Genomic DNA, 19,723 nt, shown 5'->3' on the forward strand with positions numbered 1-19,723 from the left:
TGAATGAATTATGATCTGAGTTGTTTCCTCTGAAGGACTTTGTCAATTTTTATTTACTTGAAATTTTTATCAAATTCGTCAAGTCCCCGACTAGGGACTATCTATAAAAAGAGGTCAGATTCAGACCAGTCGGAATCTTTCTTTTAAAAGGCGTTATACCGTCTAAATAGAATCATGCTCGAAGTGAACAGGAGACGTCTTGTTCATAAGCATAAACAAAGGCCCAATACATTTGTTAAATTGAAAAAAAAAACTTACAGGAATTAATTCCAGATTAAGTTAAAATGAGAAAATTGTCTCGTACATATATCTGAGTAAGACAACTAAAAAAGTAAAGATCAAAAGATCATAATTGGAAATTTAGATCAATTCATTTACCCAAAAAACAGGTCTAGAAAAGTACAAAAAAATTTAAAAAATAATGAGAACACAAAAAAAGAAACAAACATATGAATCACACATATTCGTCATCTAAGTCTTCGGGGTCATTTTTGGAGCTTTCAATAGCGGACATCCGTTGATAGGCTTGAACCTCGAGCTTTTTGGCTTCGAAAATCTTTGCATTCCAATCCTGAAAACCACTTCGAGACTGTTCCAGGATAAACCTGCGAACATTCCACTTAGTGTATTCAGCCCTTAAAACGGATAAAGCCTTCTCAGCCTTCAAATCAGCACGAGCCTGATCCAGGTGAGTTGAAATCTCTTCGTTCTTTCGAATGGAGGCATGGAGATCAGATTTCAATTTATCAATAATGTTGGTTTGTAGGCGATTCTCGACTTAGTACTACTGCAAGTTTTGCTCGAAATCCTGAGTAGCAGCGGTTAGCTCAAACGACCATTCTTCATCAATTACGGAGAGCTCATTGTTGAGTTGGTCAACTTCAGCAGAGAGAAGAGATTCATTCTTTTCCTTGAAAGATAAAACTTCTTTCGGAGGCCCTAGAGGTCATTAAAAAGTTGATCAGCCTCTTTCTCCAAGCTTTTATTGAGGGAAGCTCCTCTGCGGATTGATTATTTCTCCGCTCAAGCTCTTGCCTCAGATGAAGAATTTCCCTCTCTTGGGCATCCAGCTGAGCCTTTAAATCATCATTCTCTACAAGGCAAAGGCAAAGACCTTCCCCAGTCAAAATAGACGACTGTCCAAAAAGGGATTAAATTAATTAAAATAAATAATTGAAGAAATACGCAGGAATAAATCGAGGAAATCTAAAAATTTACCTTGTTTGATGCATGCATTTTGTCATTGATTAAGCACTTCCAAGTGACTACACGCATCTTCTCTTTGTCAGATTCTGATATTAAAGGTTTCAAATAACTAGTGACTCCAACCGGTCGACCCAGGAAATTGGTGTCTTCAGGAATAGAAATAATTGTTGTTCTACGCCGGGTCGGATCTGCAATTGGAGCCGTAAAGATATTCACCAGGTTGGAACGAGAAAAAGAGTGGCTTCTTCTCGATCTTGAAGACGAAGGAAGTCCCTGAGGAATCAAAAGATGTTCGAAACCCAAGGCACTTACAAAAGACTCCAGGTTCCCAGTAGTTTCAGTTTCCTCGAAATATTGGTCAAGGCCGTCAAGACCAGTTGATGGGAGTGGAGCAGTTGCCGGAACGACAGTTGAAACAACTGCCGGAACAGTTGCTGGAGTACGAATTGGAGAAGTAGAGGCCTTTACGCTCTTGAGTGGGATGTCATCATTGGTCTCCTCTTCATCGATTTCCACAATAGGAGGAGCCTCAACTGCTTCGGCAGATTCATTTGTTGCTACGGTAGTATCGGGGAAAGAAGTTGTTCTCGTCTTTCTTTTCCTCTTTGGTGCCGAAGGAGAGGATGGCGCAATAAGTGGTCTAGCAGTCTTTTTCTTCGAAACTGCAGATTGAGAAATTAAAAGAGAAGAAGATTCCGGATCTAATTTAAGGTCATTCATGACCCTTGGGATAGAAGATCCCTTCGGAAGACCTGATAAGTAAAAAAAAAAAAAAAAGTAAAAAAAAAAGGAAAGGTAAAGGAGAAATAAAGGAAATAATCTCTTCCGAATATTCTTCCGGTGCAAACTAACCGTGATTGGCGGCCTTCCATCGATCTTTGGAAATAATTTTCCAAGAGTGATCGACTTTTTGAAACAGCCAAAATAGCCTAAACCCACTAGTGCAGATTCGAGATGGTAGCGGGAGTCCAAGTGGTAGCTGCAGAGAAGGCAAAGGTTAAAAAAAAGGCAGTTACTTATGAGATAAGTTCCACACCTTCGGAAAGGGCATATGATCTGTCTAAATAATCTTGGCGGTTGGGACTGCTACGAAGCATTCCATCCAGCTCTGGTTGTAATCTTTAGAAAGGCTGGAGATAATGGGGTTTTTCCCCATTTCAGAAGTCTGATTATTCCCCCACGGAAAAATGTGGGAGTATGCAAACGGATCAAATGATCCAAAGTAAAAGGAAGCTCATACTCCGTGGTCAAAAAACAAAGGCATGCAATTAGCCTCCATACTGATAGACCAACTTGTACGAGACACACATTGTAGGTATGACATAAGTCTAAAATTATGAGGTCAATTGGAGGATTGAATTTGAGAGTGAAAGGGTAAGTTTATACATTGGATAAACCCGGTCGAAAAGTGAGGATAGATTCATTGGCCGATGGGAAAATAATTTGAGAAATTATCTTCCCAAAAATCGGTGGAGGAGCAGCAGTAGAGTCATCTTCCTATGGCATTTCCCAGCCACAGTCCTCCCGAACGTGTTTCTCAAAGTCAAGAGTAATAGAATATGGATAGGCTTCTACCATTGCCTTCGATCACCTTTTGTGTTTGCTGTGCAAACTGCAAACTCTTTAAAAAAGTTGAAAGATGAAGGGGGAATATTAAAGGCTCTAGGTTTTGAAGCTCAGCCGACACCGTCGACCATTGATGGAGAAGAAGGAGGGGAGGAGTTTCTTGCCGAAGTAGAAGCGGCATTAGTGATTTTCTTAGTACATTTTGCCATAGTGTCAACTCAGAGAAGGAGTTCTAGTAAAAGAGGCGGTCGGAAGGATGGTTGTAATGGGAGCTGATCGGGAAACTTTGAAGAAGTTTTGGTGTTAAAAATTTGAAGATTGAACGTAAAATAATGAAAGTAAAACTGGTGGAGAAGTTTTTATAGTGGAAGTTGTCATCATTATGGTGACGCTTCGGGAAGACTCACCGCTTCAATTTGTCAATCAAAAATTGACACGTGTTCGGAGTCACTGTGTGATAAAACGTGCATCAGAACATGGATAAGGGGAGACGTCTCATTTTCCCGCTTAATTCGGAAGTTATTGTTTTTGAAAAAAGTGTAACTTCCAAGAGAAGTTACCGACGTGGTTGTCTCGGTTTGTTACCTATTCAATGCAGTTAGTTCCGAAGAATTTTTACATAGCAAATCATAATCGAATAAAAATTAAATAGCAAAATGAATGCATACATTCATAAGGAAATTTGACAACAAGACATACGTTAAGTCATAAATCGACCCAAATTTATTGCCAAGGTTAAGTAGAGATTCCGGTTAAAATAACCGGACAAAACATGGTGGGAGTCAAAATAACTATCCATAAAGTAATAAAGGGAAAAAGTATAAAGCCTATGAGGTATTGTCAACTGTCTCAGATGTCCGGGGGTTTTTCTCCTTTTACCTGACAACTCCGAGATCATCAGTATCTTCAAGGGTCATTTTAGCAGCTTCCACATCAGTCATCACTTCAAAGAGTGAGGAGGGAAAATTGAATCCAGGGGCACTAACTTCTTCAAAAACTTTCCTTCGCATCTTGAGTGTGGCTAAATCACGATGGAAGAGTAATTTTTTACATCGAAACTTGAAACAATCATGGGAAATTTCTACACTGATAAGCTATTCCCGAATGCTGGTCATATCTTCTTCCAGTTTAGTATTCTTGTTTTGTAGGCCCATGTAGGAAGTGGCCAGTGCTTGTAAGGAATTCTCTCGCTCTTTTAAAGAATCAATTGTGTCGTTCAAACGCATTGTCAAGGAAGCTTAAAGGGAATCAAAATCCCGGAGATCGGACCTCAATCTTCCATTCTCTGCTTTGAGACGTTTGTTTTCCGCGTAAAGATTTACTTCCTGTTGAGAGGAAGCAAAGGAACAGGCAGTTTCTATGGCTGAAATTGTGGCAATTAAACCACTAACAAATACAACTGTACCCTTTTTGGGGTTAAACAGTAATGAATAAAATTAAAGAATCTATTAAATATCTACTTATATACGTATCTAAATTAAATTCTATAAAACTATCTGATATCAATTTTTTTTCCAGTTAGCTACACAAAATTTCAAATATATACATACAAAAATTAGTTCTATAGAATGTAATTACTTATTTTAATGAAAGGAGTAGTGTCAGTGGCAAAGAAGAGTAGCTGTCCGTTTGGATTGGCTTATAAGTTGCTTATAAGTTACTTATAAGCTGTTTTCAGCTTTTTTGAGTGTTTGGCTGGCCAGCTTAAAGTCATTTTGTGCTTAAAATAAACTCAAAAAAATAATTAGGCCCATTTGACTTAGCTTATCTAAAGCAGCTTATAAGCTGAAAACAGCTTATAAGCTAAAAAAAATAAGTTAGACTACCCCAACTTATTTTTTTTTAGCTTATAAGCTGCAAACAGCTTATAGACATAAGCCGATCCAAACAGACTCTAGATCTTTACTCTTTTTCTCCCGTCATCTTCCCGTATAAAAAATAAAAATTCTTTATTCTTTTTAAGTACATGCCTTTCATACATACAAAGTAGAAGTAAAATTTTGAGGAAGTTACCTATGTAAGCAATCTTAAAATTGACATTGCTAATTTTTAGCATAAGATTGATTTATCAATTATAGCCAAATAATATTTACCATATTAACATAACTACTATTAAAGACCTTAAAAAAAATCCTGCATAATATTAGCATAACCCCTATTAAAAGAGAGAAAAAAAGATATTTACCATAAATATAACCCCTTTTTTTCTCAACTAAAAAATGCTAGTAATGGTTGACTAAAAAAAAAAAATCTTTTTTTCCTAATCTCTTCCGTTCTTATTTTCTTTTTATAGTAGCAATTTCTTTTTACCCTTCCTTTTTCTAGCGTCTTTATTTCTTTTTTTAATACTTGCAATTTTTCTTAAAATTCGAATTTAGATATTATATACTCCCTCCGTTTCAATTTATATGAGCCCATTTGACTGGGCACGACATTTAAGAAAGAGGGAAGACTTTTGAAACTTGTGGTTCAAAATAAGCCTTGAAAATTTGTGTGGCTGTAAATCATTCATAAAGTGAATTTGTTTCCAAATTAGGAAAGAGGTCATTTATTTTGGCACGGACTAAAAAGAAAATAGGTTCAAACAAATTGAAACAGAGAGAGTATATTATTCCAAAGATACATACGAAAAACCATATATTAGCTGTATATATCAAATATGTTGTACATATTTGAATAGTATGTCTGACAGATTTTGTTTAGTTACTTGTATAATAGTGAATATATGCTATCCATATATTTGATATAATAAAGTATAAACTGTATATATGATATATTATTAGTGGAATATTTACATTATATAAACACAATCGTTATCTATTATAGCTGACATATATTAAATGTATATTTTACAGAAAGGTTATTCAATACAACAACAAACAACAACAACAACCCAGTGAAATCCCACATCGTAGGGTCTGGGGAGGGTAGAGTGTACGCAGACCTGACTCCTACCAAGGTAGGACGGCTGTTTCCGAAAGACCCCCGGCTCAATAAAAGCATAAAAAGAAGTCAGATAAGGTTAGATAAGGTTAAGAGATTCGGATAAGAGATTTAAAGCGATATGGAAATGAAATAATGCAAGCGACACAGATAATACAGGATAATCAGAGCACAGAAAATAACCGATAATAGCAGAAATCGGAGCAGATGACACAGGATAACCAAAGCACGGAAAATAACAGATAATAACAGATAATAGCAGAAATCGGAGCACAAGAAATTATATTGCAATAATGCGACTACTAATAAGAACGGATAACGAGACTATCTACTAGCCTTCTACCCTAATTTGGGTCCTCCAAACCCTCCTATCTAAGGTCATGTCCTCGGTAAGCTGTAATTGCGCCATGTCGTGTCTAATTACCTCTCCCCAATACTTCTTCGGCCTACCCCTACCTCGTCTGAAACCATCCATGGCCAACCTCTCACACCTCCGCACTGGGGCATCTGTATCTCTCCTCTTCACATGCCCAAACCATCTCAATCTCGCTTCTCGCATCTTGTCTTCCACCGAGGCCACCCCCACCTTATCCCGAATATCCTCATTCCTAATCCTGTCACTCCTGGTGTGGCCACACATCCATCTCAACATTATCATCTCGGAAACTTTCATCTTTTGAACGTGAGAGATCTTAACTGGCCAACACTCCGCCCCATACAGCATAGTCGGTCTAACCACCACTTTGTAGAACTTGCCCTTAAGTTTTGGTGGATCCTTTTTGTCACATAGCACTCTGGAAGCAAGCCTCCATTTCATCCACCCTGCCCCAATACGATGTGTGACATCATCGTCAATCTCCCCGCTGCCTTGCACAATAGACCCAAGGTACTTGAAACTACTTTTCTTCTGGATGACCTGGGTGCCAAGCCTTACTTCCAAGTCAGCCTCCTGAGTTGCTTCACTGAACTTACACTCCAAGTACTCTGTCTTGGTCCTACTCAGCGTAAACCCTTTAGACTCCAGAGTATGTCTCCAACACTCCAGCTTAGCGTTAACTCCGCTACGAGTCTCGTCAATCAGGACTATGTCGTCCGCGAAAAGCATACACCATGGCACCTCACCTTGAATTTGCCGTGTCAATCCATCCATCACCAAGGCAAATAAAAACGGACTAAGAGTTGATCCTTGATGCAACCCCATCACAATTGGAAAGTGCTCTGAGTCTCCTCCTACTGTCCTCACCTTGGTTTTGGCTCCCTCATACATGTCCTTGATCACCCTAATGTACGCCACAGGTACACTTTTAGCCTCCAAGCATTTCCATAGGATCTGTCTTGGAACTTTGTCATAAGCCTTTTCTAGGTCGATGAATACCATGTGTAAGTCCCTCTTCCTCTCCCTATACTGCTCCACCAACCTTCTCATAAGATGGATGGCTTCTGTAGTTGAACGTCCCGGCATGAATCCGAACTGGTTTTCTGAAATAGACACACCTCTCCTCACCCTCATCTCCACCACCCTTTCCCACACTTTCATAGTATGGCTTAGCAGCTTGATACCTCTATAGTTGTTGCAACTCTGGATATCTCCCTTATTCTTGTATAGAAGGATCATTACACTTTCCCTCCATTCTTCGGGCATCAATGTCGTCTTAAAGATGACATTAAATAACCTAGTCAGCCACTCCAAACCTTCCGGGGCCGCGCTCTTCCAGAATTCCCCCGGAATCTCATCAGGTCCGGTTTCTCTTCCCCTGCGCATCCTACGAACAGCACCCTTAACCTCGTCAACCTTAATACTCCTGCAATAACCAAAGTCGCGACGCCTTCCTGTATGTTCTAAATCACCCAACACAATGTCTCTGTCCCCTTCTTCATTCAAGAGTTTGGAGAAGTATGACTGCCATCTCCGTCTAATGACAGTTTCCTCTAGAAATACTTTGCCATGCTCGTCCTTGATGCATTTTACTTGATCCACATCACGTGCCTTTCTCTCCCTTGCCTTGGCTAGCCTGAACAATTTCTGTTCCCCTCCTTTCTCTTCTAGGTCAGCATACATGCGTTCAAAAGCTGCCGTTTTTGCCGTCGAAACCGCCAACTTCGCCTCCTTCCTCGCCATCTTATAAAGTTCTGTATTCGTCTACTTCTCCACCTCATCCTTGCTTTCTATCAACTTCGCATACACCACCTTCTTTGCTTCCACCTTCCCTTGAACTTCTCCATTCCACCACCAGTCCCCTCGATGCTGACCACGACTACCTGTCGAGACCCCCAACACTTCCCTTGCTACCACCCTAATGCAACTAGCCGTCTTATCGCACATACTGGTCGCATCCCCACTACTATCCCAGGCCCCCATATCCTTCAATTTCTCTCCCATCTCCAGGGCACTAATAATGGTCAAACTCCACCATCTGATCCTAGGTCGGTCCTCCACGACCCTCTTCTTCCTCGTCATCTTGATCGCTAAATCCATCACCAAGAGCTTATGTCGGGTTGTAAGATATTCGCTCGGGATGACCTTACAATCCTTGCACAGACCTTTATCATCCTTCCTAAGGAGTAAAAAGTCAATTTGAGTCTTAGCCACCGAACTACGGAAGGTTACCAAGTGTTCCTCCTTCTTTGGGAAACTCGAATTGGCTATCACCAATCCAAAAGCTCTTGCAAAATCCAAAAGTGAGACTCCTCCTCCATTCCTGTCCCCGAAGCCAAAGCCTCCATGCACATCATCATAACCTCCCGAAATAGGTCCGATGTGTCCATTGAAATCACCTCCCACGAATAGCTTCTCAGTAGGCGGTATGCCTCCCACTAATTCGTCCAAATCCTCCCAAAAGCGCCTCTTCTCCTCGTCGCCTAAGCCCGCCTGCGGCGCATATATTTTCACTGTTCACTGCCGGAATTATTTTCACAGAGTCCTGAAACAGGAGCAGAGAAGAGGGGGAACAAGAAAATAAAAAGAAAAAAGAAAAAATGAGAGAAAGAGAGGGCTGGCCGGAAAATGGTGCCGGAAAAAGTCTCCGGCGATGACACAGCTGTGTTCTGGCAGCGCCAGGAGCAGATAAAAAAGGGGAAAAGGAGAAGAGAAGGAGAAGAAGAAGAAGAGAAGAAGAAGAAAAGGAAGGAGAGAAAAAAAAAGTAGATCTGGCCGGAAAAGAGGCCGGCGTTACCTGATCGCCGGAGTTACCTGATCGCCGGACGCGGTCTGATCGTCGGATGTGGTGGCAGGTGGGGTGGGGGGAGGGAGATGTTAACGTTGATGGTGGAGGAGAGAGGAGAGAGAGAAGAGAAGAGAGGGGCCTATGACCATAGAAACTTCAGCAAAATGAAACAAGATCAGAAAGGTTATTCAATATTAAAATAAAATTTGATGAAAAATAATTTATCACAATTCCCTTGAGCAACAGAGGGAAGATAAAGTTTTACTTATGAACGAGAGAGAGATAAATTATGGAAGAGAGAGGAAAGAGGAAAAGTGGTAGTAAAAAATACATTGATGGAGAATTGATGGAAATTGACCCCATGATAAATGTGAATCCCTAATTATGTGGGATCCCTATTAATATTTTATTTGATTAGTAGACTTACAGATTTCTATGTAGATGTTAGAAATGATATAAAATTTGTTATTTATGTTAAGATGCAAAAGTTAAGTTATTTATGTTGGCAACTTTTAATTATTGCTCTTAAACGTTATTTTCTCAACTAAATTCCCGCTGGACTATACTTTGGTGTGCTAATGAAGGGTACTAAAGCCTCTAGACACCATCATCATTGTCTTAGTTGGAAAAAATGGTTCTATGATGTTAAAATCCTCATTTTTTTTTTTTTGACCTTTCTAGAGTGGTGGCTCTTGAAGCTTGTTAGGTGCTATCGTGGGCCAGATTTTTCTGTGATAAGAAGTACACTTGGGTCCAGTATTTTCTTGATAGGTTACACTTTGGCCTAGTATTTTCTTAATAGGTTACACTTTGGTCTAATATTTTCTTGATAAATTACACAATATTGGTCCAGTTTTTTCTAGATAGAAACTAAGAAGTGCACCTTTTGGTTTCTCTGCCAACCAAAGGGTATAAAGAGCCAAAGGTCGTTGAAAGGTGTTATTTCTAATGGAGAGAACTTTGGCTTTCAAAAGTTAGAGAGAGCTAGTTCGCTTATACTCGCAGAAAATGATAACATTATATATATGTGGATGTTGTACGTACCTTTATCAATATCTGAATAAATTGAATCATTTTATAGTGTCACACTAGCAATATGAAGAAAAAGTTTATATTTTTCAAAAGAAAAAGTATGTACGGGTAAGTTATTATTATGAAAAATGTAGGATAAAGGGTAAAAAAGATTATTAAAATATAAGGGCAAGATAACCAAAAAAAAAAAAAAAAGAAGGAATGATGTGATTACAAATCAGTTGTTACATAACATGATAATTTTCATGGTTAATTACATAATAGGTTTGATAATACGATACAATGTATAAATTAATTTTAAGTAACAATAAAAACAAACATTATATTTAAAGAAATAATACAACACAACCATCCAAACAAGCTGTAAATATGATTAATATTTCCTCAATTAACTATTTCACTATGGTAAAGTAATCTGACTGAGTTAAAGCTTGATGTGGATAGAAATTTTTCGATCCTATCTGTGGAACCTTAGGCCACTTGGTCCTGGTATCTGTTAGTTCCTTGAATTTGATTGGGAATATTAGAGAAGAGGTAGATGGAAATTCTAGCATGAGGTTATGTATTTGGTTGTTGATATCACATCGCCATAAATAAAAAAGGGTTTTTCTTTAGTTGTTTCTAAATCAAGAAATAATGGGAACTGAGAAGTGAATTGTTTTGGCCAGTTGAAGTGGGGATGTTTCTTCAGTCTTCACTATAGCAAGGACAACATATGAAATTCATTGTTAGGTTGAAAGTTGAGTACATTCTTTCTATTTTGTTGAGCTCAATTGGGTAGTCTCATTAATTAATAAGTGTTATATTATATATGTTATGTCTAGATGCTTACACAAACATTATAGACTAGACTTTATTTAAAGGACGACTTAAAATAAATAAGTAAATGGTTTTTATACCTATGTATATTGGTTTACCCTGGGGTTGTAGTTTAATAGGTCAGTGCACCGCTCGGTCAAAGTGAAAGCTGTGGGTTCAAGCAATGTCAATCCCGACTTGTCCGTGAATTAATATATAAAAAGAATCCCTGCCTTTTAATGGAGAATTGGAGGCAAAATTTCATTATCAAAGCAAAGATAAAAGATTTTATTTTTCTTTCCTTTTGACAGGAGAAAGACATATGCGAATGAATTAGTATTATTATTAGTAGCATTATAATTAGTATACCATGCAATGCTGGCTTTTTCAATCGCCTCTATGCATATGAAATCGAGTACGTACTATACTCTTTTGTGGTGTGCAACTGTGCATACACGAAGGAAATTCCTTTCTTGTTCAATACGAAATGTGTCTTATGATTATCTTAAGTTGTTCTTGTTTTACACTGAACCTAGTCTTATTCTTATCAAAATCGTCATTAACATGACATAATATCACTTTTACTATGATTACTTAATGTGTATTCCCAATTTTACTTTTTCCTTTTTAATGTTTTGAAGGATGATTTGCTGGGACTGAAAGTGTGGTCCACACAGTGACATGAAGTAGTAATTTTCACAAAATCAAATTGGGGTCATGTGTCACATTCATACGATTGTCCCTTTTATTTTTCCTCGTCATCAAGACAGAAGTAGAAAAAGATAGCTGGAAAGTGAAATGATGCATGTGGATTAATGAGTATCCAGTAATACTAGTAATGTGGATAAGGCAGCCCATGGCCCCAGAAAAACAGTTAAAGTATCTTATATATCCACTTAAAAAAAAGGGATAAGGATTCAATGATCGTAGGATATAATAGTAGTTAATTGTATGTCTAGGAAAAAGCAAATAATGTCCATGGTCGCAGTGTAGCACATCGACAATGGGTAAGACTTGAATTACATATGTATAATTTTTGGATCGAAGCAAAACTTGAATAGCATGTGTTCAATTTGTTGGATCGAAATAAGACTTGAATTGCATATGTATAATTTGCTGCATTGAAATAACAAGAAAGTATAAAAACTATTGAGAACAATCTCACCCTAAATAAGATTTTGTAATGACTACATTGTGAACACTGTTTTTGTTATTGTGTGAGAAGGAAGGATCTCCTATTTATATAAATTTAAAGTTTTTCTTCCAAAAAAAAACAGTCAAATATGAAAGAGACATTTTTATCCGAGAAAATCTCTTTCACCAAAATAAAAGTAATTCTAATTATGACAAAAATCAGGAGTATTATTGGTGTCCTATTTCATTAATACTCCTCAAGAAGAGATGACGCAAAAAGGGGGAAAAGAAAAAAGAAGAGGCAATGAACAATACCAAAATTAGCCGGTTCATAATTTGTGTATCGTTTTGCTTTAACTGCACTTTTGCAAAGGAAAAAGCAGGACAATAGCCTTACTAGTTTGAAAACATGTAAGGAGGGAAACATTCAGTAGATAGATAGAGCAAGGGAGATGCAACAGTGATGTAGATTGTGAATAAGTTACAAAAAGTAATAACTATATAGGAGTATAAAAGACTGATTGTACTATTATCGAGAAGTGGCATCAGATTCGTAATTCTACCATGTCCATCAAATTTTCCGAGTTTAGAATTTGTTATTTGTACATTTTCTGAGAACAAGTCTAGACGTTTGTGTAAAGACTATGATCCAGGAAACAAAATGTTTGTGTTACAGGGCTAGTAGAGAGTATGTTTACTTGTCGGCGCCGTCGGCCCATTTTATTGATCTTCACTTTCACTTAGAAGTACATACAAACCTATCGGGAAAATTATTGCGAATGACTTTGAAAAGGAGTGATTTCGATTTGTAGATCAATTTTGACCTCTCCCTTGCCCCATGGGCAACCTTCAACATCAAAAGTCAAAATTTGTTAAACTTTAATTTTGGCCGATGGGGCAAGAAGATCATTATTTCAAGACCACCCGCCTTCTATGAAGTACAGTAAACCTACCTTTATAGTTGTAAAATGAAAACCTAACCAGCATAGGGCCTGAGTCTTGGACTGGGCCAGTTATCCTTGATTTAGTTTTTCTAGTTTTGTTTTAAAAATCATGAAGTCCTTCTTTGTTTTCGACATAGTTTATAATGAAGAAATGGAGATCCGATCCAACTGTGTATAGACACCAAGAGGTTATCAGGATTTTACTATGTGACTATGGTTCGAATTGTATCCTATTCACTTAGCTTACAATAGAGTAAGGAGCCCCCAAATGGGCCCCGCACGGCACAAATTTAGATTAATCGGGCTCCAAATGAGGGCCCCAAACACCGGATGAGAAACAAGAAAAATACAAGTAAATACAGGCCAGGCGTGACTATGGTTATCAAGATTTTATGATGTGACTATGGTTCGAATTGTATCTTTTTCACTTAGCTTACAATAGAGTAAGGAGCCCCCAAATGGGCTCTGCACAGTGCGAATTTAGATTAGTCGGGCTTCAAATGCGAGCACCAAACACTGGATGAGAAACCAAAAAAAATACAAATAAATACAGGGCGTCATTCAGTTTAATTTATTTACTACAATTCAAATCCAAAATTGTAATATTCTTTTCAAAGGTCTACGATGGAGTTTCAAAGGTACAATAAGTTGTCTCGTAATCAGGACGTTATTTTGATTTTAATTCGTCTACATGTTAGAAATATTCTGAAAATGAAATCAAGAAAGGCTAAAGGCGTGAAATGGACCTTTTTTCAAAGATGATATTACATGTATACTAAATGGGAAAAATAGAGACAATCTCCTTCAGGATGCAACGAGCCAAGTTTACACATACAATTTTATGGAACCCCTAATTTGAAGTTTAAAATTCAAATAAAATAGAAGTTTGGTTTATAAAATTAATAGTTAAAAAATAACAATATTTATCTTAAGGTTTGATTTGATCCGCATTCGCGCCAAAGATCCAAGCTTCAGGTCTTAGATATTTAATCATAATATACACACTCACATTTGTATCTGTACTTAAACAAAGGTACTTGGAAGGAATGAACTTATAAAGCCTTTAAAATTGGCTTCTATGAACCATATTGGGACAAATCCGCATTCCCTACTGTATAACAAACTATTCTTACACTACGATTCGACTTGTAAATTCTTAACCACTTCATTGATCATTAGGGACAATCTTCAAAGGAGTGTGCATATATCTAGATAGAGTCCGGAGCCTAAAGGGTATAAAAATACACGGTATAAACTAAAAGGGGGTAGCCTTTCATATATATACCAAAACAGGTATAGCGTGGACTCCTCCACGTTAAACCCCAAATTTGTTTTGCAATGTTAGAATCACAACGAAAATATATATATATATATATATAATGGTATAACGTGGACTGATCCACGTTATACATATAATTTTGTATAACGTGGATCAGTCCACGTTTTACCTTTCATTAATTTTTTCTCCCCAACGTTTTACAAATAGTTTGTAAGACGTTGCCTCTATTTAAATCATATTCGGCTGTGTTTTTAATAAAAAAAATTTATTGATTTTTTTAATTTTTAAAGCATATAGTTAATTTTAGTGATTAACTCAAATAAATATTTTAACACATGCAATAATTAAATATGTGTTATATATGCGAACAGAAATAAAAAAATAAAATATAAATTAAATAAACGTCACACATTAACTGAGTAGTAAATGTTAAATTAAATAGGAACTATTAAACGGCACAAGACATGTTATATATTCTTGGAAGATTACATAAGGAAACAACAATCGTACAACTTAAGAAAAAACATAAAAACCAACAAGCAACAACTACTGATTTCTGTCGGGGCAGCGATTCTTGTTATGACCTGTTTGTTTGCACGTACTACACTTTCTAGTCATGCGAGCAGGAGCTATATCCATTTCATTCCTCCTTCTAGTTGTAGTCCACGTTCCTGTTCGCTCGTATTCAGTGTTTGCAATTAAACTGAAGGGAGAAGGTGGCCAATATGCCTCATCACCCAACGGTGAAAAATTTCCACTGTTCGTTTGCTTGTAAAACCTGCAACTGTAGTACTTGCTAACATAGGTCTTTGGTTGAATTCCGCGGATATCACAAAATTTAATTGCATGTGAACATGGCATATGGTAGTTTCTCCACTTCCCACACAAACACTTTTTCCCTTCGGCAAAGACTTTATGGATATTTCCACCCTTACCTTCGTGTGCAAATGTCAGAATCTCAAAGACCCCTTCAGTTGCATTGTATTGCTGCATGTCAGTATGCTTTAAGGACCTCTCCCAGTATTAATCAAACTTCTTTTCAACAGCGCGCGACCAAAACGAATTTGTGGACTCCTCCACGTATATTTACTGTTTGATTTTACGAATGCATGCTTGATTTGACGATTGCATGGCAGATTTGACGAATGCATGCATTCCGCGCTTTAACAACAAAAATTTGACAAATTATTTTACTATTTTTCTTTTACAGTTGCATGTGTGATTTGACGACTGCAAGGATTCTCTGGCGTAAAAAATTTTTCAAGAATCAATTATTGGTATGTTGGCCGGCCAACTTTACCAATCAACAAAATGAATTGTTGCAAAACGTAGGCAAGCCAACGTTTTGCAACAATTCATTTTGTTGCAAAACGTTGGCAGTTTTGCAGTAATTGATGCATGAAACTTTTGTTATGCACGTTTTAGCTGAGAATCCATGCAGTCATTAAACCTGTCATGTAGTTGTAACATCAAGAATGCAATTGTTTTTGTTGTAAAACATTGTCAAGCATTCAAATCTAACCTTTATTAATTATAAAACGTTGGCCAGCATTCAAATCTAACATTTATTCAAAACACAATATGTATTCTTGAAAGATTACATAACTATTGAGATTTGAGATAAATTCAATTTTTACAGTGTCCCTTCCCCCCTCCCCCCCCCTCCCCCCGGCACACCGAGTTTGCCGGCGCTCTTTTTTTTTATCTACGTTGGTGAACCTCCTCTTGTATCACACCCGTATCCTGTAAATACCATAAAAAATAGAAGCTATTTTTGTATGATTGGACTCGTTAGATAAATTTTCTTAACAACTACTTTGATTGTCTACGTAAAATCGGATAACATCTCCCTTGTAACAAAGACTTCCTCCAATACCATATACCAACACAAACAACCAAAGAAACCAAGACAAAACACCGCATAACAACCACAAGTCACCAAATACTTTGAATTAAAAGCTAACCTGTGGCTCTAAAGTCTGTACATCCGGCACAGGAATGTGTGAGGATCCAACATCAAATGCCATGGGAGACTATGAAAAATAAATAATATAGACACATAAGGTAGCCATTACATTAATGAAATTAAACAAGATACAAGCTATTTGAGTGGTTAGAATACTCACATCAGTAAAACTCAGTCTCCTCCCAATTGAAGAGCTCTGTGCAGTGAATGCAGGTAAAGGTCCCTCAGTCATCCCATAAGAGCTGCCAGTCTGAACACCAAACTGTTGGGCCATAACTGTGAGGCTAATAGGCTCAAACTATGCGAATGCCTGAAAAAGCCCCTCACTTCTGATTACCGCTGGTGATTGGACCTCGGGAGCAGACGTCGATGAGCTGGACATACCAAAATCTATTATTGTGTAATATGCATCATCAGCTGCAGGAATCGTTGAGCTGGGCATATCTTGATCAAAACGAACCTCTTCCTCATCAACCAACTGGTGATCCACGGGACCTCGACCCCTTCTGTTACCTGATTGACGTCCTCTACCACACGCCGCAGGTCTTGGTACATTAGGACGTTGATCCTCCACTGTTATAGCATACCGCTTGTCACGTTTGTAATAAGAAGGATTAATCTTAGCACATGGTCCCGGAATATGTTGCTTCCTACCGAACTGTCTAAGAACGCGATCTACCATGTGTCACTCTCAATAGATCCCACAAATAAGGGGAACCTGCGCCATCAAAATAACTCGGCCACACCGACACCACTCAGGGAGTCCATTAATGATGGCCTCTTAATAAGGCTGCCACACAAACTATGATAGAACGAACATAAAATTACATGATAATAAAATAAATAAATTACACATAAGCGTAACTATTATATCAAAACGCCATTAACAACCATAATTATGATAAAATACCTGACCATCTGTTAGGTTGTCCAATACATCCCTACATATGGGTATCACAACACGTGCCTCATTTTTGCGAGCTTTACGATGAGTCCGCTTTTGTGCAAGAGCCGTGTGTGGCTTAAGGGCCCTGGATGGTGGCTGCATCGGTATAATTCGCTCCCAAGCCCAAACCTATATTAAAAATTTAAAATAAATACATAAAAACCTTATAACTATCAAATAGGACAACCAAATAAAATTATATAATTTTAAAGGTCACGTACCTGCAATAAGGAAATGAATCCACACACATCCTTGGCTTTCTTCAACGAAGCACAGCATAAACAAGTACACAAATATGACAATGCAGCCGCTCCCCAAGCTTGTCTACTCATTGCTCTAAGGTCACACATGTCAAGCAAATAGTCCAAATTAAGTAAGTCACCAGACTTATCCGGAAATATCGTGCCGCCACAAAGCCATAGCAAGTACAACCTAACCCGCTATTGCACAACAATTTCTGGGGTCTGATTTGTAATGTCATCTAAGCCTCTAATATATTCAATTAATTTAATTAGTTCTAATCTACTAACACCATTAAAACAATTCAGACCGGGTGCCCAACCAATAAGCTCATGGATTAATTGTTGCCACCCAACAATACTTATATTTCTAGCATTAACATCATTCAAGGGATTACCATCAACAACCATGCCAAACATGAGCTCAATATCTTGTAATGTGATGGTCGCCTCACCCGTACGCAGATGAAAGGTGTGCGTCTCAGGACGCCATCTCTCTATAAGTGCAGTGATGACTGCCCAATCATATGATACACATCCTACCTCTACTACTCCCCTAAATCCACACAGGCCAAAGTAGTCAAGGATGCGAGGATGAAAAAGGATGATGCTTCACGTGCTTCCAAAATTCGGTATCCGCGCGGCGTGGAAACAGGCATCCGGTTGGTCCTCTCAAGGCACCATCCCACACAGCCTGTGATCGATGCTTCTCCTGGAGTGTTAACACATCGTACACTTCTGGCCCCGGATGTACGCATACCCGTGGAAGCTCCATAACTTAGATAAAAAAAAAATATTGAAGTCCAGATCAACCTATTTGGAATAACTTACTATTAAAAAAAATATTATTCCAATTTTAGCAGAACAAATATGCACTGGCTAGATAAAGCCAACTTCCATTCGCCTTATTTAGAAACCACTGATAGTGGACCACATTAATACCCATAAGGTATAGACAAAATAATTGTCCACCCACTTAGACTTAGGTCCCATATAATAAAGCATTATCATGACATTTTAAGTATCATTTTTTTGGGCTACTGAGGCATCAATTAATTTTCATTTTTCGGCTATATAAATATCACATTAAAGGTACAATGAAAAATAATTAGTTATTCAGATCTTTTATATAACAATCCACAAAAATAACAATAACATAACAACAAATTTCTTCAAAAGTGCTACTAAACAATTCAGACCTTTCATATGATAATGCTTCTAACAATCATATCTTAAGTTCAAATTAAAATAACACAAATAAGACAAACATATATCTTATACGTATTAAAATAACACAAATAAAAAATAACAATTAAGATATATAAGACAAACAAATATCCTACATCTACTATAAATATACAATATTATATGATTTAGAAAAAATACGTTAATTTAGATAGCAACAAAAGATAAAGATGAAGAAGTTGCTCCAAAAATTAGACTGTAGCGCAAGGTTTAAAAAGAAAATAAATGGAGGAGAAGGAAAAGGAGAAGGAGATGGAGGCGAAGATGAAATTCTGTAACTTCAAAAGGACGGAGGAAGAGGCGGAGGAGAATGGAGAAAAATTAGGGCAACACTACACAATGGGTCGTGGACAGTACCACGCTTTACAAATATATGTTGTATAACGTGGATCAGTCCACATTATACCATTAAATATATCTTTTTTCCGTTGTGATTCTGGCATTGCAAAAAAATAATTGGGGTATAACGTGGAGGAGTCCACGTTATACCCATTTTGGTATATATATGAAAGGCTAACCCCCTTTTAGTTTATACCGTGTATTTTTATACGCTTTAGGCTCCGGACTCTATCTAGATATCATGCAAGAAAGAGAAAACATGAATTATTTTTCTTTCAGGGGCGGATGTAGCCTTTCTGCTAGCCTTTCGTCGATACTCGCCGGCCCTTGAAGCCGTAGGTGTTACTGGTGATGGGGCAGTTGATCCTAAGGAGTATGAAGCTATAAAGCATCAAGTTGACCTGCTAACAAGAACATTTAATTCCTCAGAGGCCAGGATGTTCGGTATGCAAGCCCAGATTAATAGCTTACTTAATTCACGGCCGTTTCCAATTCCCCCGTGTCCTGGGATGGTCGTAGGTCACAGCCCCCTAGCCAACCCCAACCTTCCCACGGTAGAGGACGTTGGTCACAAGCTGACATAAATCATGCTCTTGTCTATGAGTCTAGTGGGGAGGATACGGATCATGTCTCTAACACTGAACATTGACCTTTTTGATTAATGTGCTTTTGGATTCTAATTTTGCTATGTTTAAATGGATATGTATATTATGTTTAAGGGTTTGAATGTAGTTTTAATTTGAACTAGAAGTACTTTTAATTTTAAGATGTTTAAGTGTTTGAACGTAGTTTATGATGTTTAAGTGTTTGAATGGACAATGTTTAAGTGTTCAAGTGTTTGAACATTGTTTATGGTTGTTGTGTTGCATTGTTGATGAATTGGATGACTGTTTTGGTTGATGAATTTGGTTATTTGAAAATT

At 37.6% G+C, this 19,723-nt stretch overlaps 1 protein-coding gene across 1 annotated transcript; it reads right to left on the reverse strand.

Annotated features, from left to right (window-relative positions):
* Positions 1 to 121: 121 nt before the first annotated feature.
* Positions 122 to 3,127, reverse strand: LOC132615021 (uncharacterized). Its single transcript, XM_060329575.1, has 2 exons — positions 1,219 to 3,127; positions 122 to 1,136 (listed from the first exon to the last, which is right to left on the reverse strand). The coding sequence occupies exons 1-2, from the start codon at positions 1,924 to 1,926 to the stop codon at positions 900 to 902; spliced, it is 945 nt and encodes a 314-aa protein (XP_060185558.1). The 5' UTR covers positions 1,927 to 3,127; the 3' UTR covers positions 122 to 899.
* Positions 3,128 to 19,723: the final 16,596 nt, after the last annotated feature.

This window comes from Lycium barbarum, chromosome 10 (genome assembly GCF_019175385.1).
Source record: "Lycium barbarum isolate Lr01 chromosome 10, ASM1917538v2, whole genome shotgun sequence".
In the NCBI taxonomy this organism is placed as follows: domain Eukaryota; kingdom Viridiplantae; phylum Streptophyta; class Magnoliopsida; order Solanales; family Solanaceae; genus Lycium; species Lycium barbarum.